At 45.7% G+C, this 26,556-nt stretch overlaps 1 protein-coding gene across 1 annotated transcript in view; it reads right to left on the bottom strand.

The window, feature by feature from the left end:
- Positions 1–2,148: 2,148 nt before the first annotated feature.
- Positions 2,149–26,556, bottom strand: part of Scart1 (scavenger receptor family member expressed on T cells 1) — a 73,788-nt gene continuing 49,380 nt past the window's right edge. Inside the window, 12 exon segments of the mRNA XM_055608857.1 lie at positions 2,149–2,285; positions 2,410–2,613; positions 3,080–3,217; positions 3,756–3,779; positions 4,033–4,347; positions 4,425–4,490; positions 4,760–5,074; positions 5,152–5,466; positions 5,544–5,861; positions 6,004–6,351; positions 10,922–11,263; positions 22,005–22,265. Of these exon segments, the coding sequence (XP_055464832.1) occupies positions 2,441–2,613; positions 3,080–3,217; positions 3,756–3,779; positions 4,033–4,347; positions 4,425–4,490; positions 4,760–5,074; positions 5,152–5,466; positions 5,544–5,861; positions 6,004–6,351; positions 10,922–11,263; positions 22,005–22,265 (2,615 nt within the window). The 3' untranslated portion in view covers positions 2,149–2,285; positions 2,410–2,440.

Raw genomic sequence — 26,556 nt, 5'->3', positions numbered from 1 at the left:
TTTGTTATATCTGTTATTGTTGAATTCCAGCTTTAGAGATCATAAGCGATGGTGCATACAAACTACCAAACTAGACTACTTTATGGGTACAAAAAAAAAGGGTTTATTGGAGATAAAATTGCCAAGACTATCTGTGGGCAGGGACAAGGGAGAAAGAAGAACAAAATGGCAGAAAAGTGGACAGATTTTATAGGACAGTCAGCAGGGAGGAGATCTGAGCTGATATAGGCTATCTAGATTGACTGCCTGGGAAATAGGTGCTCTTGCTGAGGTGGGTGACCTTTGGGGGAGGGTTAAAGGAGATTCCTAGAGGATTAATGATGATTCCTGGTAAACAAATAGGAGACTTTAAGTCTGGATGGGCAAACAGGAGATATACACAGCAGAGATATTGCCAGAATTATTTCTTAAGTAAGCTTGTGTTGTTATTATCCAACTGTTACCTAGTCCACCTTGGCCATCTGGCAAAATTATACTCTTCATGATAAAAGCTCAGGGCACTTAATGACAGACAAGGACTTAATGGTGGTTGTGACCCTAGTTTGCTCCCTTGAGCTGATCATTAGAAGCATGTTCTTAGATGGGAATGGGACTAGTCAGAATGGGATGGGGATGGGACTAGTCCATTAAAAAAAAAAAGATCCTAATTGGAGGTCCTATTTGGTGAACAAACATTAGCAGAAACTCTCTTAGCAACCCTAAACCAGTTAAGGCACAAAATGTTCTTTCCTGCAGTTTCTAACAGGCCTGGTCAGTATATCACTGTCTTCTAATCATGTTGGAGGCGGCGCTCCTTTAGCTAAATTCCACTTTGTATAACTTAATATTTCCTAAGCAAGTTTATTAGTAAATCATCTATAGTATCAATTTTACTACTTAAAGTTTCCCCTTCATCATCACTCTGTCCCTGCTTGGAATTCACTCTGAGCTTTCTGGAACAAAAGCTGCACAAAATGCCAATAAAGGAGTTCTGAAGCTGCATTGCCTAGAGTTCCATGTTTCTGTTGGATCTCAAATTCAACCTCGGTTTTTTTAGCAGTGGTCACTGGCAGGTTCTGATAGGCTTGGTAGGAAAAGTGGCCCAGGCTGGTCTGGACGTGGAGGTGGTGGCTGGATGAAGATAGATGGTCAGTGTTTGCCTGTGGTGGTTTGAGTGAGAATGATCCCCTCAGGCTTATAGATTTGAATATTTAGCACCAGGGAGTGACTCTATTTGAAATGATTAAGAGCTGTGGCCTTGTTGGAGAAAGTGTGTCACTGGCTCTGGGGTTTCGACAAGCCCAGAGTCTCTGTCTTCCTGCTCCCTACAGGATTGTATAACTCTCAGCTATCACTCCAGCACCACGTCTCCCTACCTGCTTCCTGCCATGACAATAATGGACTAAACCTCTGAAACTATAAGCAAGTCCCAATTAAATGCTTTCTTTTTTGTAAGAGCTGTTTTTCTTGTGGTATCTCTTCATAGCAATTGAACACTGACTAAGACATTATCTATGAAAATGTGTACATAAAGACTTTGGTCACAGCATGATTATTCCATCCAGCATATGCTGGAAGCACGTCATGCCTGCAGTGACAGGAAGATTGCTATCTATGTTATCAGGAGGACAGTTGTCTCTCACACAAACTGTAATAAAAGGAGAGGTGGGAAGCACATAAAGTCTGATCACATGAGTGAAGCCCAAGGTCAAACGGTGACTGAGGCTCAGGAAAGAACAAGTTTTATGGTTGAATGTGATAACAGTTCTAGGGAGGACTGACAATTAATTATAAGTTTAAAGAAGTTTAATGGCATCAGTTTGGTAAGTGGGGACAGGAAAGACTATAGTCTCTGTAGATTATACGCTGGACAGATATATGACCTCAACGCCAGGGCAAGGTCATTTGGTGCTGAGACAGGGGTCACCAGTCTTCCATTTCCACTTCAGCATCAACATCAGCATTCAGGCAGAAAAAGGTCCCATCTCTATTTAAAGAGAGAGACACCCATTTGTGTCCTCAAGAATCCTAAGTACCAACCATCTTTGGGTCCCGATTCTCTGCTGTAGAACACAGCCACACCTGGGTGGACTATGACTGGAGATAATGAATTGTGTGACAGTGAAATTGATTTGAACATCAAATCTACACTCCCCAGCCCATCAGGATCTCTCCAACAGACATCAGGAAGCAGGTGCTGAAAGGACATTGTGCACAACTCAGAAAGGACCTTCAGAAGAGTCATGTCCAGTCTACACATCTACTCAGCAGAAGGCTCTGAAGACCATCCTTGAAACGACAGCAATCTAAACCAAGACAGAAGTGAGGGTCCATGACTCAGAGGAGTAGATCTCAGATCCCTTAAATGCTAGCACTGACCACACCAGAAGCTTTTTATGAGAGCAGAACAGCATAAAAGGTGCACCAGACCTCAGGGAACAGAGGCACACACCAATCAGGCTCAACAGTGCCTGGCCTCCTCAGGGCTGTCCTTGGGCTCTTCTGCATCATCATAATCCTCGTCCTGCATGGGATTCTGGGATGCTTCTGGCTCCTCCACTCTTTCATCCATAGAAACTGTTTCAATATATTCATAGACAGCCTCTGAGGGCAGCTGCCCCGTTGCTCTGGAGCCTGCAGAGATCACACCAGAACACACACAGCTAAAGGCTCCGCCACCCTCTCTGGTTCCTGTGGCTCTCGTGCATGCTGAGGATGCACAAACAGGGAAAATCCCCTGACCACAGAAGCTGTCACTGGGACTCCCACTGCTCAGGACACACAGTGCTCAAAGGTCTGGTGTAGGGCTTGTGGGTTTTGGGTCCACACCTCATCTCTGAAATATCTCACTTCAGGACAGCACAAGTGATGGTGGGAGACACAATAGAGCCCTCTGTCTGCAGAATGCCCCAGCAAAGTAGACAACCCAGGCTCCTCCAGATCATCATAACTCGGGAATCTCCAGATACCAACCCAGCATTGACTATCATGGAGGTCTGTCAGCATTCAAGAGAGTAATTAGAGCAGGGAGGACTTTTGGAGGCTGGAGTCTCACAGGGCTTCTCCAAGACTCCTGTTCCACCATCTGTGTGACCCTTACCCACGCTGATGGCTCTGCTGTGACACCACTGGACAACCAGGAGCAGAAAGACTATGCCGAGGAGGCAGCCAAGGACCAGGCAGGCGATCTCAGGCAGGGTCCAAACCTCAGGAACAGGTGGGGGAGCGAGAGCACTGCCTGTAGAGCACAGAAACAGGTAGAGAATGTACCTACTATGTACCTGGGCTTCCCAGGACAGGCTGACACTAGGCCTGAATGGCATCAGCCTTCCCATGAACAACCCGGGACAGCTTGGCATCAGTGTTACATTGACAGGTGGCTGGTCACATGAGATGAACTGTGTTTGCAGGCCAAGATGCCCTAGGAAAGAGCGCCCAGCTCGGGCCCAGGTCGGAGGAAGGAGGAAGCCCATGTGGTTGCCCTCACTATTTTCTGTCTACTCTGCTCTGAACATGCTATCCAATAGGATACAGCATACTCGGGAAAAATTGCATAATCCCCAAGCTGAAGGCTCCTAGAAGCAGCTGCTTATGAATGGCAATTTGGTCCCCTGTTTTCCCATCCTGCAGGCACAGTAGAGCTAAGCAGTCACAGAGGGTGTGCCCATGGCATGTGGTCTCAGAGGTTCTCAAGAAAGGTCAGAAAACAGTGCCCCTGCCAACTGTCTCGGTAATGATGGCCAAGAGGAGAGAAGGGTTAATGCAGAGCCACTTACCTGATGCCGTGGTCCCAGGGATACCTTCAAAAGAAACGGAAGTGTCAACTACCCTTGACAGTACAGGTGGGTCCATACTCTGCGGGTGGTAGCCACTAGGTCAGCTAGAGCTATACAGGGCTGAGGTGGCAGCCTGTCCCTGATCACCAATGGGACCCTGAATGTTGAGGTCCTGTGCTTAAGAACAAGGGTCCTGAGCAGAACAAGGATAAAAATAGCCCCCCCCAAAAGGTCCAGCTGGCATTCTCTTCCCACCACTGCTTGCTACCTCACTCACCTAGGCAGCGCACACCAGCGTCCTCCTTGTGAGAACAGTCTCCATGTCCCCATGGTTCGGCCTGGCAGGCTCCCAGAGATGTCTCACTGCCCCGGCATCCCACTTCATCCAGCCATATAGGCCCTGAACCAGCGCCAAAGGCAGCATTCTGCAAGGCAGCTATGGCTGGGCCACAGCCTAGCTGCCGGCACACAACTTCTGCATCTGCCAAGTCCCAGGAGTCATCGCAGACTGTGCCCCATGAGCCTCCGTGCCAGAGCTCCACTCGTCCAGAGCAGCCATCCTCGCCCCCAAACACATGAAGTGCACCTTCCTCTGGAAAGGGGTCCACGGTCAATGCATGATGTTCTCTGGTGGAAAGGTTCTTGGGAGACTTATGGAGAGAGAGTTACCTGGGCAGCTAAGAGTTGATGAGCAGTTGGGAATCTTCTCCATGTCCTGAGACACTTCTGACTTTTCTGTGTGGAAAGTTAAAGATCATAAGAATGTCATAAGCTCAGAGGTACTTTCTTCCCCATGCACTTTCTGTCTCCCCATAACTAGAGGAAGAGAGTCTCTAGGCTTCAAAGGATATCTACAAAGCCTGAGAATTTCACACACTGTTCCCCCTGTGAACCATCTTTAAAAGAAGTAGGAAGCAGCGAGTGGAACTTGGGATGGCTCCAAATGAGCCACACCCAGCCCAGAGTGTCAGTGGCATCCCTCAGAAATCCACAGCACAGCTCACCTGCACACACCAGCCAAGCTTCCTCTCCACTGAGGCAAGAATGCCTGCTCCAGGGTGCTGAGGGGCATTGCCACAGGGACCTGTCATGCTTGTCCCTGCACTGAACAGACTTCAACCAGACAGTATCCAGCGTGGAGGAGCTCCTTGGCCTGGCCAGCAGCTGCCCTTGGGACCCACAGCCCAGCTGTCCACACAGAACTCTCAAGGAGGCCGCACTCAAGGACTGGCAGACACCACCCCAGGTCCCATTGTAGAAAACTTCCAGGCGTCCTGCGCATGGCTGGCTGTGTTCCTGCAACCTCACATCGGTGAATTCTGCAGACACAGGGAGCCAGTCAGCCAGGCAGAACTAGGGAAGGCTGGATATGTCAAGCACGACCTGCGGCACCCACCTGAACAGATCACGCCCGCGTCCTCCTTGTGCCCACAGTCGTGTTGTCCCCAGCCTCCTGACTGGCACGCCCATAGAGCAGCCTCCTCACCCAGGCAGCCCAATTCATCCATCCAGATGCGTCCAGTTCCTGCTCCGAAGTGGGCGCCCCCAGGGGCACTGAGGGCCTGGCCACAGCCCAGCTGCCTGCAGACCACATGGGCATCCCCAAGGTCCCAGGCATCATCACATACGGTGCCCCATGTGCCCTGATAGAACACTTCGACGCGACCAGCACAGCGGCTCTTACCCGCTGCCAAACGCACGCGCAAGCTCCCTGCGGAGAGACCCAGTCAGGGCACACTGGACTACACGAACAGGGTGGGGGAAGTGGATGCCCCCACACTCACTCACCCGAGCACACCACGCCTGCGTCCCGCAATGTCCCCGCATGCACCATCACAGACACTGACACGTTGCACTGGGTCAGGTTGGTCTCGGAACCCAAGCAGTGCACCGTGCTCAGCCCCACAGGGATGGTCTTGTGGCCCGGCGCTGGAGCGTCGTAGGCTCGCTGGGCCTCTCCGCACCGGAGCTGCCTGCACACCACAGCAGCGTCGTGCAGGTCCCAGGCATTGTCCAACACTCGCCCCCACATGCCATTCAGGAAGACCTCCACTCGGCCATCGCAGTGGCTCTGCCCATCCCTCAGCCGCAGGGCATCTTGGGGACCTGAGAGGGAGAAACTCTGAAGGGCAAAGGACCACCACAGCGGACATCCCCACTTATTCTCACCCTTTCAAACCTCCCACACCTCTGTCCACCAGACCTGTTTACCTTCTCCTTTCCATTCCTCAGGGCTGCCTGTACATACCTGAGCAGACAACCGAGGCTGAATTTCCTGGGGTGCACGGCTGGGCCCCTAAGGTGCTTGCTGGGCAGCTCAGCAAGTGGGGCTCTGTCCCCACACAGTGAAACACATCTGTCCAGATGGGAGCTTCTACATTTCCAAAGTGACCTCCTGGGGGTGTGGCCACCGTGTAGCCACAGTTGAGCTGGTGGCAGAGCACCGTGGCATCTGCTAAGTCCCAGTGAGCAGCACAAAGGGGCTGCCATGCCTCCTTTACCCAAAGCTCCACACGGCCCTCACAGCTGCTGCTGCCGTTGACCAATCGGAATTCTAAGGGAGAGTTGGAATCAGTGCCACCTCCGCAAATCAGAGCTACAGACCCTCACACACACAGTGTGGGTTCCTTATAGACAGGACATACGCAAGCTGGGAACACAAAGACAAAGCAGGGCAATGCCTTTGCAGCCTGTAAGTGTTGAAAGCGAGGCTAGGCAGCTCCGGTGTCCTGACCTTGTATAACTCAATCCCTTTCTCCCCAAACCCTCCCACCCCACGCCTGGGATCATGCTGGGAAAACTGGAAACATCAAATTTCTTGGAACTGGATATGGAGCATCTCTAGTGAGACACAAGCCTTCAATATTGGCTACACATAAGCAGGTATGAACATTAGGCAATTAAGTGTCCTGGATTCCAGTGAATGGAATGCAACATAGAATAAATCTAAAAAATAAGAATAGGGTTTTTCTTTCCTGTCACTAAAGAAAATCTCTGTGTTACCTCAATAACCACTTACCTATGGAAAGAAATTCCAAAAGCCACATACCACACAAAAAAGGGTCTCTACAATCCTATTCTTGATGTCTTCACTCTATTCAGAAGTAATGGAAACCACAAGAACTAAGACATGGACAATGTCTCTGGGGGGATCTGGAGGAAAGGGAAGGTGTGTGGGGGGGGGAAGCTGAGAGAAGTGAATCTCAACAAACTGACAGAAATAATGAAGCAAATAAAAAAAATCTAAATCTAAAGCAATGACTGCAGGGGTTAAAGGGTTGGTGTAGGCAGAACGAAGGATCATGAAGATAAACCCATTGATGCTATCCCAAATGAACAGTGCTCTGGAGACCTCTGGAGCACCCCTAAACGGACCAATGTAACTGTGAAGAACATCCTGGAAAAGAAAGAGCTAGAAACAATCCTTAAGTAAATCCCAGAAAAAAAAAAAAGCCTGAGTTAAAACTTCACATGCGCCCAGTAGGTGGTCATTTAAAGAGCTGCCCTGGAGTGGGCCACGGCCACTGCGGAACAACACAGGGGAAGAGGGTGAGTGTGTTCTATAAACAGCTGCACATGTATGTCCATTCCAGCGTTGCTCCCTCCCAAGAGTCAAAGAAATCTCTCCCGGGTAACAGAGAAACTGTGGTCTGCACACCACTGCAGTGTTACTCCCCATCAGGGCAGGAAAGTCGGTCATGTCCACCAGCATGGGTGAATGTGGAACACATTATGTTAGCTGACAGGCCAGGGACAGAATGATATCGCCACATCACCACACTTACATGTGGCTCACAGACTCTAGGTAGAATTGTGGTTATCAAGGGCTCTGGTCCTGAAAGAGAGCGCTAGGAATGATTAGAGAGGTGTTGGTCAAGAGGCTAAACACCTCAATTACACAGGGAGAGGAAGTCCAAGCCTATTGTACAACATGTGACTGTAAGTTAGTAACAATGTCTTCCGCCCATGAAAACTGATGGGAGAAAGCACATGGAGATGGTCCTCACCACAAACAGGTGTTAATCATGTCAGATGATGGAGGAGCTAATCAGCTTGATTTAGCCGTTCGATAACATATACTGACATCAAGCCTTCATACTAAATAACAAAGATATAATTTGGCTGTCTTCTCTTGGAGGCCTGCTCTTGAGAGGATCTGGGGGAAAAGGAAGGTGGGAGAGAGCTGAGAGAAGTGAAGGAAGGGTTAACTAACTGTGGTTGGAATGTATTATATGAGAGAAGGATCTATTTTCAATAAGTAACCAAGGCCAAATATTGGGTATTGAAACCTTTAAATAAAACACAAAGAAAGAGATATATTATAATCAAGCTGTTAAAAATCCTAGCATCCTGAAGCCAGCAACAAAACAGTGACTTGAAACATTCTAGAGAGTCACAGTATGGCTAACTGTGATTTCTCATAAATCCCGTGAAGATGCTCAGAAACAAAAGCAAGACTATAAGTGGTCTTAGGAAAAGTCATGCAATGATGAAACATCACTTGGTGAAGCACAACTTTTATGGGTAAGTGAAACAAATATTACAAAAATATAGTAAAAAACACAAATATTTAAAATGAAATAATGGAGAAAAATTTAAGTGCACATGGCTACATCTGGCTATAAATCTTTTTAAGATCTAAAAAGAATGATAAGAGGAAAATAAAATCACAGCATCTCAAATTATGGGATAAAAATTCTGGACATATCCCCTCTCCCAAGGTTCAGGGAATATTGGGGAAAAAAAGAGAAATAAAGAATTCAAAAGCCTAAGGAAATGGGTGTCATGTTGTATGAAGTGTTTTCACTCTAGGCATAATATGATGCCATCTAGAAGTGGAGACTAATATGATCCAGTAGCCATAGCAGTAGCTATGAGCAGAACCATAGAGTGGTAACCAGGTCCATATTAACAGAAATGGATCTATCCATTCTTCCTAGTAAATGAAAGGGTCATAAGACTCTAACTGAGGAGTCTGTTGCTTACTCCGACCTGCCCTCCTCCTCCCAGCTGCAAATGACCTTAGGAGACGCTAGAGTGCATAAGCAATAGAATGTTAGCTGAGAATGGACTCTAAGATGCAGCTTCTATTTCATCCCAAGCCATTCTTACTCCTTTGAATTTTATTATTTATTTAATCACTTGATTAATCAGCTTGATCTCAGCCCCCTACCCTCCTCTCTTCCCAGTCCCATCCTCATGATGCTCTCCCCTTTTACCCCTTGCCTTCTTCTCGGAGAAAAGGAGGTCCCCAAGAGGTACCTCAAGCTCCAGCAGGGCTAAACGCATCCCTTCCCATTGAGCCCAGAAAAGGCAGCCCAGCTAGGAAAAAGGGATCCAACACACTTTTGAATTTTAGAGGAGCCATACTTTGACTTGATGGTGTCCTCTCTGGGATAAATGGTCATTTGATGCCACTTCCTCAGGGAAAGTTAACACAACAGTGAGATCCACCTAACTCAGGGCGATTATGACTGAGAACATGAAAAAAAGCAAATAAGGTTTGGGATGAGGAAAGAAGAGAAGTTTCAGGTGTTTGTGGGGATGAGACATAGTAAGCCATACAGAAAACAATGTGGGGCTACCTAAGAAAACCAGGACTAGAATGACCACAACAATCCTACTACCGGGCACCTAACCCTTATGTGTTTATTTCAGCACTATTCCCAATTGGACATGGGGTCAACCAAGGTATTCCTTAAAGAATGACTTGATAAAGGCATGTGGTCTCTATGTACAAAATGATAGGTAACTCATCCAAGGAAAGGTTGAATTCTGCCATATGAAGCAATATGCATGGAAAAGAAGACATTAAGGAAAATAAGTCAGCCAACAGGTGACATGTTCTCATCCATATGAAGAAGACATGGGTAGCTGATAGAACAGCAGGACAGAATCACATTCTAGTTACCAGAGCCGAGAAGAGAGGCTTAGGGAAATGAGAGAGAATGGTTAAGGGTGTCAGGGAACAGCTGGACTTACAATGTTCTTTAACATGGTTGACCAGAACTTGTGGAACATTTCAAAACAGCTAATGGATAAAATGCTGAATGTTCTCAACAAAGAAGTTGTGTCTGAGGTGACAGATACACCAGTATCTGACCTGGCCAGCGCACGCTCTAACATATTGCCCTGTCAGACTGTCCCCTTCCATACAGACACTCAGTACATGTTAATTAAATGCTGGAAATATTTTACGGAATACACTTCTTGAAAGAGAAATTGCACAAGATCTACAGAGAAGGAAACAGGCCTCATACTAAGGGCTGAGAACATAGTCTTAGAAGATGATGGCTCCGCCCAAAGCATTCTACAGATGTAATGCCATTCCTATCAGAGCCCAAGCAGGTGCTTGGAAAGTTAGAACGTATTTCCTAGGATTCTTGTAGAAAGAAGATTCCCCAAAACCCACAACCATATAAGCAGCTAGATACACACTTCCTCATTTCAAAACTTACAGCAAAGCAACATGAATCAAAGCACTGTGGTGTGACATGAGGCTAGACACTGAGATCAGAGGAAACAAACAGAAGGTGCAGAAATCATCTCACACCCTCATGGTCTAAAGTTTTTGAAAAGGGGCAGTGGCTACTCATGTAGGAAGAATGATGTCTCAGACAATGGGCTGGGGAAACAGGACATTCACATGGGTTACACAGAACCAGTTCTCCACACATCAGGACCCTGGACATGTGCTGAAGGACAACAGCCTTAACAGGAAGCAGGAGGTGATGCTGCAGGGCTTTGGACTTGCACAGTCCACATCTAAAGCACAAGCTTTAGATGTGACACCAAAGCAAAGCACAAGGCAGAAGACTGGTTGGAATGAAGTGAAGTAGAACTATGTAGAGAAAAGAATCTCATCACAGGTGGAAACAGTGTTCATGGTGGGACTGTAAAGCACATGCTAACAAAGTCTGCCATCCAGAATATTCCAAACCATCAGTATTACATTCCACCACCACCACCCCCCCCCGCAAAAAAAAATGTCCAGCCTCCTATTCTAAAATCTTTGGTAGAGCTGAGAAGTCATTTCCTCAAAGGCAGAAAAGGAAACCAAACATCAAAAAGAGGTCATGGAACTTCTGGAACACAGGTCCTGAGCTGTCCATCCATGCTCATCACAGCCCACAGCTCAGACTGCTGATTCTGCTAAGACCACCCACACCCTTCTAGACTGGGACTCTACTCACTTTCCCCTGAGCAGGTGAGTGCAGCATCTTGATCATGGCCACACTGATGTCCAGGCACCCTCAGACAATGGAACAGAAGTGATTCATTGCCCACACAGTTAAAGGCCTCTGTCCACACCAGCCCTGATCCATGGCCAAAGTGGGAACTCCCATGTATGGATACAGCAGTACCACACCCCAGCTCCCGACAAACCACGTGGGCCATGGACAGGTCCAGGTCATCGTGGCAGATGGTGCCCCAGGTGAGTCCTCGAAGAACCTCCAGGCGTCCTTCACAGGGGTGTGTGCCACCTAGCAGCCGGGCCTCCACATGACCTGAGGACAGACACTGGGTGAGTGACTGAGGTGAGGCCAGGCTTCATGCAGCCACTGGAGTGAAACAACCTGATTGCTGCCGCCCAGTCCCCCAGTGAGGAATGGTGGTATAGGAGAACAGGGGCAACCTTCCTTGATCTGGGCACGACAGCCCACAAGGCAAGTTCTGAGATCTACCGACCAAGGACTCTGAAGCTTCCCCTCACACCTCACTTGAGTCTTGGAACCCACACAGATTCTTACCATAAATATTCTCCTAGTATTTTTGCTTCTAGAGAGACGTGAGCATCCACGTCATCATGGGCAAGGCAAATGGACACTATCCCAACAGCTCCTTAACCCCAGAGGACAGAGCTATGAGCAAAGCTCCCAGTGCAATGACCCTATCTAAAGACACCCCAGGGCCACCCAGTCGCAGTGGGGTCAACCTCACTGCACGGGGAGAGAGTTCTATTGACTCTATGTTGGGAGGCAGATCCCTAGATCTCCTTTCTTCATCTCAAGATCTCCAGCACTGAGACTAAAATGCTCAGGGTGGGGCACCCCTGTCTCTGTACAACACCTGTGTACTGGTTGGAAGGTAACACAGCTTTTGGGAGGTTCACATTGACCTTGCCTGCCTAGTGTCAGATTTTGTTCCCCAGCAGCACATGAATTTCTGTTTCTGCCTTCCAGGTGCCCGTGTCATGGTGGGCCCTGGAACGTTACAGAGCAGTGCCACATTCAGTTTGCACAGAACATTTTCCTCCTCCTTATGCAAGTCACCGTTCAGAAGTGAGCCATGTGTAACTCTTGTATCTGGAGACCGAGAACAGGGACTGACCCCTCCAACCACTCAGACAGGTACCATCTGATGACACAGGATGCAAGACAAATCCTGACAGTCTCTGGCTCAAGCCCATGCCCAGGGTAGGCTACCAACTTCTCCAGCCAGATGAAATATGCACAGAGCTCCTGGCATCATCACTGCTCTCTCTGTATCCTGGAGCCAGAGAGGAAATACTGTCATCCTCCTAGTACTGGGTATGCCTTGGTCTGAGCAGGGAGAGCAACGGCCTGGGGAACCTGGGTCCGGATACTGGCTCAAGGTCCCATTTGGTTGATTCCCCCTGACAACTGGTAAGCACTGTGAAGAGGGACAGCATGGAAACCCCAAGGTGTGCCCTGAAGTTATCTGATAACAACAACGAGATGTATGCAGAGCTCGGCAGCGGACTTTAGAAACTAAGGACCCTGTGAAAATGCTAAGAATGGGTCCAGTGAGGGTGAGAGTCAGAGTGTGGCTTCTTCTAGACACAGAAGGAAATCCTCCACCTGGTCGCTCACCAAGGGCTTCCAGCGGGGATGAGATGGACAATCCTGGCCAGACTTTTCCCAACACATGAACATTTGCCTCAGTGACCTCAGTGTCAAGACAAAGAAAGAGGTTCCAGAAAATAGGGAGCTTGTGGTCTCCATTTGATTCATCTGAACAGCCCATCACCGCTGCTACCACCACCACCACCACCACCACCACCACCACCACCACCACCACCACACACTGGCACTCACAATTGTCAGGCCCCCAGGGAGTACTCCCAGAAAGTGGCTTCTAGACTATGGCATTCTAGACTATACCATACAGCCAAGAGGTCTCCATCTCATCAGGCCTCAGAATATTCTGGAAGGCATAATTGTCTTCAAGTCACTGACACCTCCTGCAGGCTCCATTGTTTTCCACATAGAAGGCCATACTGCCCACCATACTCTACTTGAAGGTGGCCCTCATACTGGTTTGTAACATACAGGTAACTCAGGGAATCATTTCAATCTGGTCCTTCAAGGCCAAGGCACAGTATCAGGGCAGGGGAGATTCTGAGAATTTCATTAAGAATGCTCAGTGGTTAGGAATCTTGTTCTCATTGAAAATTCCAAACCCCTGTTTTCACAAATTCTCTACCATTAGTACTGTGCATCATGATGGCACTAAAATGGCTGTGTTGAACAGGGAGAGAGTTTAGTGAATAAAGTGTTTGCTGTACCCAAGTTCAGATACCTGGCACCTACTTAAAATGTCAGTCATAATGATTTATGCCTATAATCTCAGTGCTAGGGGAGTGAAGGCAGAACTATTCCCCAGGGGGCTGCTGGCTACCCAATCACTCAGCTCCAAGTTCAATGAGAGACCTTGTCACCAAAATAAGGTAGAGAGCTATTGAGGACTTCTAGCCTACACACACACAAACACAGACACACACACACACCCCACTCATGCACATACAAACATGCATATATACATGAATGTGTAGTGTGCACACATACACATAGAAAAAGTTACAGTTGTGTTGATGGAACATAATTTAGCAGAAATGAGCCATCGGGTGTCACCTGCACCGTGCCGTCACTGAACACAGTACTAATGTTCTCTATACCTGTATCCCTGATACTCAGAACCTGCAGACAGCTGTACGTACTAACCAGATGGAAGGTCCAATGGAACAGCAACGAGAGACATAGCCTGAGAAAGGCTTGTGCTATGCTAGGTCCCATTGCAACTGTAGCTCTCCAGGAGTATCATCTTAGAGGAGACACCTGTTTCTGCCTCCTTGCAGAAGTTGGACTGTAACTCAGAGTGATACTGTTCTGGGCCCAGAGTACCATAAGTACCCGGAGGGCCTCCCCCACATCAGAACTGTCATTGGTTACTCAGAGCAGGAACTCACCCACTGTGCCAGAACCCAGACAGCACCAGCAGCCTGGGACTTTCATCAACCAATGCCCAGTGCAACTCCAGATATGAGGTCAAAGATCTTTCACCTAATAAGATCCCAGTAGCTGCAGCCGCTAAGCCCAGAACCAGGTAAAACAGCAAGAATCTTTCTCTGCCCCAAACAGAAATCCTGTCTGAACATACGAGTTCTTCCAAGATCAGTATATCATGAATAGACAGACTTAGCAATTTCGTCCCCAGATTTGAAGACATACTCATCCTGTGCACAGCCATCAGAGATGCATAACTCACTATTGAAACATGTTTGCCAATGAGGTAGCCACATAAGAAATTCCATACTATGATGTTGGTACAAGGAACAACCATGGTGCCATCATTTCAAGTATGGCACTTACTAATGAGCTATTATGAGCAATTGAATTTCAGGGGATTACACAACACAGACTGATGAACATTGTCCTGTGAGCTTCTGTCTGCTTTTCTGCAAAGAAAGTTCTCAATAAATCTACACCATATGGTTTTATGTGTTTGTTTTGAAGTGAAGTATGCAATGATTTTCATTTTCTGTCCTTATATTGTTTGTTTCATGTGCCTCCATAAAGAAATTGGAGACTTCTAATACTAGCAACTTAACAGCACACCTGAAAGTTCTAGAGCAAAAAGAAGTAAACAAACCCAAGAAGAGCAGATGGCAGGAAATAATCAAAGTCAGGACTGGGATCAATAAATTAGAAACAAATAGAATAGCACAAGGAATCCACAAAACCCAGAGCTGGTTCTTTGAAAAAAAAAAAAAAGATAAACCCTTAGCCAAATCAACTAAAAGAAAGAAAAACAGTATCCAAATTAACAAAATCAGAAATGCAAAGAGGGACATAACAACAGACACTAAGGAAATCCAAAGAATCATTAATTAGGTCTTACTTCAAAAACCTGTGCTCTACAAAACTGAAAAATTTAATGAAATTGATGAGTTTTTTTTTTTTTCATAGATACCAGTTACCAAAGTTAAATCAAGATCAGGTAAACACTTTAAATAGACAAGATGCCATCATTAGAAGTCTTCCAACAAAAATTGGGTCAGAGCCAGATGGTTTCAGCACAGAATTCTACCAGTTTTTCCTTGAATAAAGAAAAACTATTACTAATACTCTTCAAACTATTCCACAAAATAGCATCAGAAGAAACATTGCCAAACTCATTCTATGAGACCACAGTCACCCTGATACCTAAACCACCCAAAGACTCAGCAAAGAAAAAGAATTTTCGACCAATTTCCCTTATAAACATTGATGCAAAAATACTCAATAAAATACTCACAAACCAAATTCAAGAACATATTAAAAGCATCATTCTCCATGATCAAGAAGGCTTCATATCAAGGATGTAGAGATAGTTTAACATAAAAAAATCATCAATGTAATCCACCATATAAATAAACTGGAAAAAAAAAAACATGATCATCTCATTAGATGCTAAAAAAGCTTTTGACAATATCCAATACCTTTTCATGTTAAAAATCTTGGAGAGATCAGAGATATAGGCACATACCTAAACACAATAAAGGCAATTACAGAAAGCCAATAGCCAACATCAAATTAGATGGAGAGAAACTTAAAGTAATCCCATTAAAATCAGAGACAAGACAGGGCTGCCCACTCTCTCCATATCTCTCAATAAAGTACTTGAAGTTCTAGTTAGAGCAATAAGACAACTAACACAGAACCAGGTAATACAAATAAGGTAAACACACACACACAAAACCTACAGAAAGGAAAAATTCAAAAAGGGGGAGGGGATCCTAACTGGGGAGAAGAGTAGATCAATACAGAAGAAGAAGAGATGAAGGAGAGAGAGAGAGATCGTAAAGTTATGCCACTTGAGCTAACAATGCTCCCCACAAGAACCATGGGCTAACAAAAACCTTAGTACCAGGTACAAAAAAAATTACCTTTCAAGTAGTTGGTCAAGATAGTTAAAGTTACTCCCAAACAATACAGGCAGTAGCTGTTGCCCTTGCTCGCCTCTCAGAAGTTAAAGATAAGCCCCTATGGCTAAAGACACTACATATTTAGGAGACACGGCTCGGATTATTTGAGCTGGATCTAAACTGAAAAACCTTTTCCCTGTGCTCTAGATTCCATAGTAAAAGCTGCTCAGGGAAGGAAGCAATTAATAGTTCTACCCATATGTGACACATATCACCACAGCAATGACCAGCATGGAAAGATATCTGTAAAGGTGTGACAGGTGGCACTCACAGATTGGTAGTAAATAACAGTGACCTTATTGGACGTAGGATCACTCAGCAAGAGGGAAATCATACATAGCACAAGAAACCTAGCTAACTACTCATGGCTAGTAATGCCATGGGTATTAAAAGAGAATCCACTACTGCCACTTTGCTAGCCCATAATACCTCAAGTATACTCTAAATCTTATCCTTATACCCACAGATAAGTGCGGCTATCACCCAGTCATCAAACAGCTTTGCTACAGAAAATAAAGACCATTATAGAAAACCACAACTAGACACAATGCAAAGACTAATGGGTTGTGGGAAATCCAGCCCCAGGAGCTACATCCACAGCACAGCTTCTACATCCACAACTCAGGGAACACTGGGAAGAGGGGAAAGACAACTGCATAAGCCAGAATCCCCAGAAGTCTGCTGGTGACTGCCTCTCTTGGAAATGTTTGCATCAAGAAGACTGAGACATGGCAACATCAACTGACATGCTAACTCGAAAGAAGCAAATTTTCATGGAGTCCCACCCCTAGACAAAGAACGACAGACTAATTTTACTAAACACAAACTCTTTTTTAATTTTTTTTTCCTTTCAAGACAGAGTTTCTCTGTGTAGCCTTGGTTGTCTTGGACTCGCTTTGTAGACCAGGCCGGCCTCGACTCACAGCAATCCTCCTGTCTCTGCCTCCTTGAGTGCTGGGATTGAAAGCATGCACCACCATCATTCCCAACTTTAAAATATTTTAAAGGGGGACATAAAACCAGTTTTCCTAATGGAAATAAATGTTTCTTGGGGGAAAAAAATCTCAAAAAAAAAGTATGGACGAATTCCTTATTGTACACAGCACAGTAAGGATTTTGTATGACAGTCTTACAACGTATAGCATCCTGAATGGGGAAAGGATGAAATCATTTCCACCAGCAGAAATAAGTCAAAGATGCCCATTTTTACCTCTTGCCAAATGTATAACTGAGGTTTACACCAAAACATAAATAGAAACAAATAAAGATATCAGGGTAGAAAAGGATGAAGCCATGGATCCTTGTGTACTGACAAGATTTACTATGATAAAACTCCTAAACACTCCACCAAAGCACTTTAGAGCTGAGAAGAAAATTCAATAAAGTAGCGCAACATAAAATCTGCCATGGACCAGCCCAGTCGGGCTCCCGTCGTCCGCGGGAGAACAAGGCTTTGGACAGGAAAACACAGTTTTGGCGAAGAATTGACAGACAGAAACACCTTGATGGTTTTGACTCTGCTGCAACTTTACTGAAATCAAGCTAGTATTTTTATACAAAAGGCACCTTAAAATTGGCCTACTTCCCAGAACATTCAGACTTTTTAACCAAGAATACAAAGTTTACATTTTAACTCAAAATGCAGTCAAACATAAAGCAGTGCCCACAAGAAATCTTGGCCTAAAAACTTTTTGATCAGAGCAAACAAAGAAAAAGAAACCTCAAATGCAGTTTCATTATTGCTAACCAGTGAAGAGGAAAGTCAGGAGCTAAGTCAGATGCCTAGCAAAGTCTTTCCCTGTATCAAAATCTAACTACACTATGTTAACCATCCTTCCATATGTCCAGCCCAAGATTTATGATCTTCCTTAGGAACAAGGCACTGAAGGGAGGGGAAACTCCCGCCAGCTGCACCTCTCATGCTATTATTCCTTAAGAAGGAGCCCATTATTATTTCACTATTCTTAATGCTTATTAATACTAAATCTAATTCATTACCTTTCTTTAAACTTATTATTTTTATTAAAGCCTTTAACAATCTACTAATAATATATTTCTTTATAAAATTAGTTGTGCTGTTTCAGGAGTCACAGAGAATGATCAAAGAATTCATTACTCCAGCCCCAGAGCCACAACTGAAGAAGCATAGAAATCTCAGAACACGTCTCTTTTCCAAGTGGGATGAGTTTGCCAGGGACCTTCCAGGGGGCTAATTTCCGGAGAAAGCATATCCCCCGCCCTGTAGCTTATGCTACTATGGCGACACTGGCGTAGGTGTGGCAAAAATAAATATTCAGAAATCAATATCTGTTTATACACCAATAACAAAGACACTGAGAAAGACATGAACAAAACAAGCCAATTACAATGATTAGGAAGTAAAATACCTAGCAGTAAATTAAATCAAGGATGTGAATGATCCCTATGATGAAAATTATTAAATACTCATGGGGAAAATGAAACAGACAGCAGAAATAACCTCACAAAACTACAATTTAGGTAAAGCTTGAGACAGAATTGCATCTAGTTATGTATCTCTCCATAACCAGGGAATAGGTGGCAGAAAGAAAGACAAGCCATAGAACAAAATAATGTATTAACAATCTATTCTTCTAATAATGATATGATCTAATACTTAAAATGGGTAAAGACCTGCAGCTCTGCAAAGACTTTCTGTCACAAAGAACCACAGATGACCAACATAAAAATATTAAAAATGAATTCAACATCATGAATCATCATGGAAATACAAACCAAAACAATTTTATATTAAACCCACTTAAGCTTTTTAAAAAAAATTTATTCATTTTACATTCTAATCATAGCTCCCTCCCTCGTTCCTTCCCTCTTCTCCACATCCCCCTCCCTTAGTCCTCAGAAACAGGGAGCCCCCCTCCCTTACCGACTGGCCACAGACTATCAAGTCTCTTCAGGACTGCCTGCATCCTCTTTCCCTGAGGCCTGACAAGGCCGCCCTACCCAGAAGAAGTGATCGAGGAGCATGCACTAGAGTCCATGTCAGGGAGAGTCCTGGTCCCTGAAAAGGCTTGAAATTCTGCCATTTGATGCAACATGCACTGAACTAAGGAAGTAAAATAAGTCAATCAGTGAGACAAAGAATAAAGGTTGACACGAAAAAGCTGACTGCTTGATCAAACAGAGGGATAGAATCGCATAGTAGCTATCAAAGTCAAGAAGGGAGGGTTGGGGAAATGAGAGTGGATGCTTAAAGATGTCAAGGAACACCAGGACAGAGGAATGACTTATGACATTCACTAGAATGGTAGGACAACCATAGTTGACCACAACTACTGGAAGATTAAAACACCTAGAAGATAAAGTGTTAAATGTTCTCAACAAAGAAGGTGTATCTGAGGTGACAGATACACCAGTTACCTTGACCATCCAATACATGTGCCCTAGGCATACTAGAACATGTATTGGATGGCAGACTGTACAGCTTAAATAAAGACACTAGGTACACGTTAATTAAACACAGGAAATATTTGGAAATCACACAAAACCTATATAAAGAGGGGCAGACCTCATATCAAGGACTGAGGACTCACCCAAAGCAATCTGCAATGCAATACCATCCCTATCAGAACCCAAGCCAAGTGCTTAGAAAGTTAGAAAGTATATCCTAGCCTTCTTGTCAAGATGAGGATTCTCAAAAACTCACAACCATATAAGCAGCTAGATACACACTTCTCATTTGAAAATTTACAACATAGCTACATGAACCAAAATACTGTGGTGTGACGTGACATGAGGCTAGACACTGAGATCAGAGGAAACAAACAGAAGGTGCAGAAATCATCTCACACCCTCATGGTCTAAAGTGTTTGAAAAGGGGCAGTGGCTACTCATGTAGGAAGAATGATGGGCAGACAAAGGGCTGGGGAAACAGGACATCCACATGAGTTACACGGAGCCAGTTCTCCACACATCAGGACCCTGGACATGTGCTGAAGGACAACAGCCTTAACAGGAAGCAGGAGGTGATGCTGCAGGGCTTTGGACTTGCACAGTCAAGCTTTAGATGTGACAGCAAAGCAAAGCACAAGGCAGAAGACTGGTTGGAATGAAGTGAAGTTGAATTATGTATACAAAAGAACCCCGTCACAAGCGGAAACAGTGTGCATGGTGGGACGGTAAAGCACGTGCTAACAAGCTCTGCCATGCAGGATATTCCAAACCATCAGTATTATCTCCCCTCCCTCCCTCGCCCCAAAGAACACCATAACCCCTATTCTGAAATCTGTGACAAAACCGAGCAGATAGTTTTCCAAAAGCGCCCAAAGGTGAACAAACGTGAAAGACTAGAGAAGGTGAGGGAGGGCATAAAACCTCTAGAACATAGAGAGTTCTCCATGGCTGATTGTTCAGTTGTTCATAGTGATCACAGTCCATCTCGACCCCAGATTTAACCCCCATCATGCCCTGACCCACAGAGCCGTCATCTGACTCACTTTCCTTGGAAAAGGTGAGTCCAGCATTCTGGTCATGGCCACAATAGTTCCATGCTCCCTCAGACAGTGGAATAACAGCAACACAATGACAAAACAGTGGAAGGCCTCTCCACACAAGCCAAAGTAGGAAATTCTGAATGTGAATGTGGCCACCCCATAGCCCAGCTCCCAGAAAAGCAGGAGAGCCATGAGAAGATTCAGTTCAGCATGATAGATGAGGTGCTCACATCCCATCAGGTGGCCTCCATGTGTTCTCGTGAAAGACACTGAAGAGAAGTAACTGAGGTCAGGCAGTCTCTTGTAGGTCACTGACCTGACTGACATCCAGTTCCCAAAAGGGAATAATGTAGAAGAACAATCTGACCAGGCCTGGCACAGAGACCAACAGGGAAAGTACTGGGGTCTGAAGACCAAGAACCCCTCCTCTTGCTATTCTTCAAATCATGGATGGACCTCACACAGGTTCTGACCACAAATGTTCTCTCTTTACTTCAAGGAAGAAATGGGTTCCTGTGTTTCAGTAGGCAGGGTAGGTGGGCACCTACCATGACCTAACACCTCCTCAACCCCAAGGTCCATACTAGAAATAAAGGCTGGGCAGAGCAACAGCATTTACAGATTTGCCCACCAGAGATATCCCAAAGCCTCCCAGTAGCAATGTGTGTGTCAACCATGATGGAACAGAGAATATTCTATTGACCTTGTACTGTGGAGCAGATGCCTGATCCCCTTTCTTCGTACACAGATACCCAAGATCCACACTAAGGTGCTCATCATAGGGCATTCCTACCGGTGCACACCACCTGGCTGTAGGTTACACTTCAGGACTGGCGAAGACCCCCTCAGCAACTCAGGAAACCCAGCACACGGACTGGCACCTCTGGCCAGCCTGACTTGCTGAAAGTTACCACCTGTTGGCACAGGAGAAAAACCTATTCCTAGAAGCCTCTGCCAAGAGTCGTGATCATAGTCTGTAGCAATATGCACAGGACCCCTGATGGTATCACCAACCTTTCCCATTACCCTGGAATAACAGGCAAATAGAGCCCATCCTCCCAGAGTGTTATGATGAACTGGGTGTGCACAGCAAAGACAGCAACTCACAGGTTCTCTTGGGACAGGGCTCTCTCCTCACAAACAGATGTGTCAAGTCTTCCTGACTTGAGCTATGCCTGGTGCACAGTGCCAGTGTTGTAAGGACTCCAAAGTGTTCCCTGAGGTGATCTAGGTACAGCGACGATATACAGAGCTGATGGCTGACTTTAGAAAATACAGGAAAAGTTACTGAGGAGAAGGACGAGGAGGATGAGAACTGATTTCCTTTAGAATAGAGAAGGTAAGCATCCCCCATGGTGTCTCACCGTGGGACTCGATGGGGGCAAGGTGCTCACAGCTGACCACATCCCCCTCCTCCCCTGGACACTTGTCTCAGTGTGTCTAGTTCCAAGGCAGGAAAGAAGAATGGCGTGGGGGAGTCAGGGATGTGAGTAGCCCTCATCCCACTCACCTGAATCGACACCACACGCTGGCACTTAGGGTCACTACGGGCCCCTCAGTGCCCTAAAGAACACTCCCAGAGGGTGGCCTCCTCACCACTGCACTTGGTACCATGCAGCCAGGGTGCCGTCATCTCCTCAGGCCTCAAGACGTATTGGAAGATTGAACATGCCTGGCTACAGCCAAGCTGTCTGCAGATCACCGAAGCTTCCTGCGTGCCCCAGTGGTCACCACACACAAGGCCTTGCTCCTCGCTGTGCTCTGTTTGCAGACGACCATCGCACAGGTTTGTACCATCTATGAGATTCAGGGAACCCTCCCCAACCAATCCTTCTGAGATGAGACACGAGTTAGATGGAGAAGATACCGGGAGTTTCAACCAAAACGTCCCTTGATTAGAAAGCTCATCTTCACTGGCCATCACAGTTAGTCCTTTTTCTCAGATTCCCTCACTATGAGTATTCTGAATTATCACAAATTCAAAATGGTTGCTTTAGTGAAACATAAGTCAGCATAAGTGGGCACAAAGAAATGAGGCATCAGACATCACGAGCACTGTGCTGTCACTGACCTTGGTTGCCAGTATTTTGCATGTCTCTGTTCCTCACATACAGGATCTGTAAACAGCGGGGCACATGCACCAGAAGGGAGGGTCCAGCAGGCCAGCAGTAAGGACCACAGAGCCAGAGAGGATAGTGTCATTCTGGATCCCCTGTACATTCAGCTCCCCAAACTGATGGTCTCAGTTCAAGGACTTGTTCTGCCTCCAAGCAAAAGGTGGGCTCTAGTTTAAAGTGATGCTGCTCTCGAGCCAGAGCCTGTAAGTACTCCAGATGCCATCCCCTATAGATGACATCTCTGTCATCTATAACCCAAAAAAGGGCTCTCATTTACCAGTGCCAGAGCCCAGAAAGCATCAGTGATGTGAAGCTTCCTGCAGCTGGTACCCAATGCAACCCCAGGTGTAAGGAGGGCAAGAAGCCACCCAGCAAGGCCTCAGTGGCTGTGCCTGATGAAACCAGGGTCAAGCAGAACAGCATGTATCTTTCTCTCCCTCGAACAGAAGATCTGGCTAAGGACCAGGGTCTTTCCAGGATTTGTTAGTCATTAGTAAATAGACTTAAATTTTCATCATTTTGTATTTTTCTCCCTCTCCGGGAGCTTTTCACAGGGCTCCTACCAATTCACTCCACCAAAGGTCCCCAGAAATTCTACAAGTATAGCTAACGGATGTAAGCTTTCTTACCATGTGAAAGAAGCTGGAGCCACTCCCAACAAGATGCTCAGGGGAGTTACGGGGCTTCTGGGTGGGAAAGAATGGGAAGTATGAGCAAGACAAGTAAGAGAAGTGAAGTCTTGTACCCATGCCCAGGAAGGAGACAGGACCCAGCCATAGTGAAGACAGACAAGAGGCAGACCCTCTTCCAACTGGGAATCCTCTGCAAAACCTCTGACTTTCGCCTGAGCTGCTACATGCTGGTTTCCATGCCCCACACTATGCTGCCCGTGTCCTAACACCCACATTTAGCAGAGCCTAACGGTCCATGAAAATTGGGACCAAGACACTTGGAAGAACCTATATGAACCAGACCCCAGGAGAGTTTGTTCACCCAAGATGCTAAAAGCTTCTGTTCTCTACTGTGACGCTCTGAGAGTCAATGTTACAACTATCACCTCTAGAATCCAAAGTTTGCCAGTGGGCCCATGCTTAAAGGACAACAGATACTAACACAAATGTGCAACCTGGCCCACATGGCACAGGGAGAGGGCATCAGGAAACATACTTCCCAGAGAGGGGGTGATTGTGTTGGGGAGGAAGGCAGATGCATGGAGCTCTCATTCAATAAGAAGATCACAGACAGTGCTCATCCATAGGAAGACTATGGAGGGTGAGAGCAGGGTGTGACCATGGGCTGGTCACATGGGAATTGTGTCCAAAACTACTCTGGGCATGGAGGATGTGATCCTGAATAAATATGGTCACAATCGATCTGAAGACATTTGATCACATTGGTCACTGTTAATCTTCTAGTGTGTGATGGACGAAAGACAAGGCAGGCATAAATGCTAAAGCCTCCAGTCACCAACAGGCCACTGAGCTAGGAAAAGCCATGCCAGGAGGTGACAAGAAGATCGACACCATGCCTCATCAGGAATCAGCCTCTGCTCACAAAAGGACTGGGGAAAGGATGTGTGGGAAACCTAAAACCTGTGCTCACAAGTGAGAGCAAATGTTCCAGGTCAGGAAGAGAAGAGGAGCCTGGAACAAGGGCCATAGTGGAATCAACTGTTTCTGAAAAGGACTAACAATGATGGCCATATTGAATCAGGTACTAAAAGGATTGTGTGCGCACCTCAGAAAGACCAAAGGAAGAGGAAAGACTGCTCACTCTGATGCTTTGCCTGCTTAGTAGAGGACTCTGGTCTAAGAACCAGCCTTGAAAGGAATGATATACAGCCTAGAGTCACAGGCTAGAGATGTAAGAACTGGTTAAGGGGTACAGGGAAGTGGCAATTGGGTCTGTAAATCGATACAGCAGAAATAGTGGAATGGATCCAGGAAAACAGAGACACCCTTTCCAGAATTAAGAATGCCTAGCCTCTTTCATGTTCTTTCGGGCTGTCTTCAAGCTCTTTGACACTGCCATAGTCCCCTTCACACACCAGGCTCTTGGGATTCTGGAGGCCCTTTCTCTGTCTTCCATGAAGGCAACTTCAATGTGCTCATCTCTCTGAGGGATGTTATCCTGGCATTCCACAACCTGCAGAGCCCATATCAGGACTTTCCAGGATAAACACTTCTGTAAACTCCATAGTGTCTACAACTTCCTGTACATGCTGAGATGCAACACGCTTGGATGAAACATTGAGAGGATAATCTCCACATCACCATACCCATATGCAACCTCTGCAGCATCGAGCTCACAGACTGAGTAGACTGTGGTAACTAGGAGACTGCAAGAGTCTAGAGAGCTGTTGGCCAGTAAGATGGGGTGAGGGGTGGAAATTCAAGAGCTCTGCTTTACATGTGGTGGCTTTAATTTACACCAATATATTCTATCCTTACACGTTGGCAAGAAAGTAGATTTAAACTGTTCTCACCACAAACAAATGATAGATAGGCTTATAAGGCAATGCATATCTTATGTCCATTTAATCACCCCACTGTGTATACACATAGTAAAACATTGTGGTTCTGACAGGAGTACTGGTACGTGCCTTTAGCAGCACTTGGAAAGTGAGGGCAGGAGATTCGGTAGATTCAGTTATCCCCAGCTGTGGGCATTCCCAGCAAAGGACCTTTTAAGCTCACAGCCTGGGTCTGTGGAAGTAGTCAGGCAGAGGGTACAAGGCCTGAAGTTGGGGAGCCCTCCCAGAGACCAACAACCAATGGCAAGCTCAGAGATGGTGTAGTGGAACCTGATTGGTCGCCCAAAACTATATAAAGGGCTCTCTCTTCCTGGAACACGAGTCTGCAGCTGCTTGCATATGGTTTGCACTTACTCAACTCCCTGTGTGTGTGTGATGACTCTGCACCTCTCACCCCCTTGGCCTGAACCCCCTGTATTCACTCCTGGACCCTTGGGAGAAGGCTCAACACCCAGCTACCAAGTTCAAGGCTAACTGGGCTGCCTGAAACTTTGTCTCAAAAGGATAAGCAAAAACAAAAACAAACAAAAAAACTGCACTATACACCTTGGCTGTACATAATTTTCTTGATCAGCTGGAGAATTAAGGAACAAGATTTAATGCTACTAAATTAAAAAATAACAGATAAAGAAGTTTTAAAAACACTTAGGCAATGTATTTTAACCAAACTGTCAAAAAAAGCAGGAAGTCCTAAATCAGCAACGGAGAAGTCACTGTTCATGTACTCCAGGTTCATAATAAGGCTAACAGCCAATCTCTCATCAAAACCAGGAAGATAAAGACCAGAACTAGGGCTGGAGAGATGTCTCAGAGGTTATGAGCACTGCCTGCTCTTCCAGAGGTCTTGAGTTCATATTCCCAGCAACCACATGGTGGCTCATAACCATCTATAATGAGATCTGGTGCCCTCTTCTGTACATGCACACAGAACATTGTATACATGATAAATAAATAAATCTTAAAAAAAGAAAAGAAAAGAAAACCAGAAGTAGGAAAATAAGTTCAAAGTACTGGAAACAAACAAACAAAAAGTCAAACAATGATTTTTCTTTTATCTTCAGTGATACTGCTCTTTCAAGTAAAGGAGAACTTGAGATTTTTCAGGCAAACACAGGCTGGGGAAGCTCAGCACACTTGCCCTACAGATTTCTTCTGTGATGACAACAGAGGGTCCTGGGGAGCATCCTGAAGCTATGTGAAGAAAAAAAGAACTCTGGTATGTGCATACATAAGGAAGCGCGGATGCTATGATTGCTGTGCTTTTGAAATGCAACTTCTTTTCTCCTAAATGATTGACATTTCATTGCATAAACCCTAATTAAAAGATGTAAAATACGAAACTATAATTTGTGAAAATGTCTCAAAGGGGAAAACAAATAATATAGAAACAGAATGTGTGTGTGCATGTGTGTATATAGGGAGTGTATATATATATATATATATATATATATATATATATATATATATATATATA

Source organism: Psammomys obesus, unplaced genomic scaffold (genome assembly GCF_907164565.1).
Source record: "Psammomys obesus unplaced genomic scaffold, mPsaObe1.curated_primary_1811, whole genome shotgun sequence".
Taxonomy (NCBI): Eukaryota; Metazoa; Chordata; class Mammalia; order Rodentia; family Muridae; genus Psammomys; species Psammomys obesus.
This window is presented reverse-complemented; position numbering and strand designations above follow the sequence as displayed.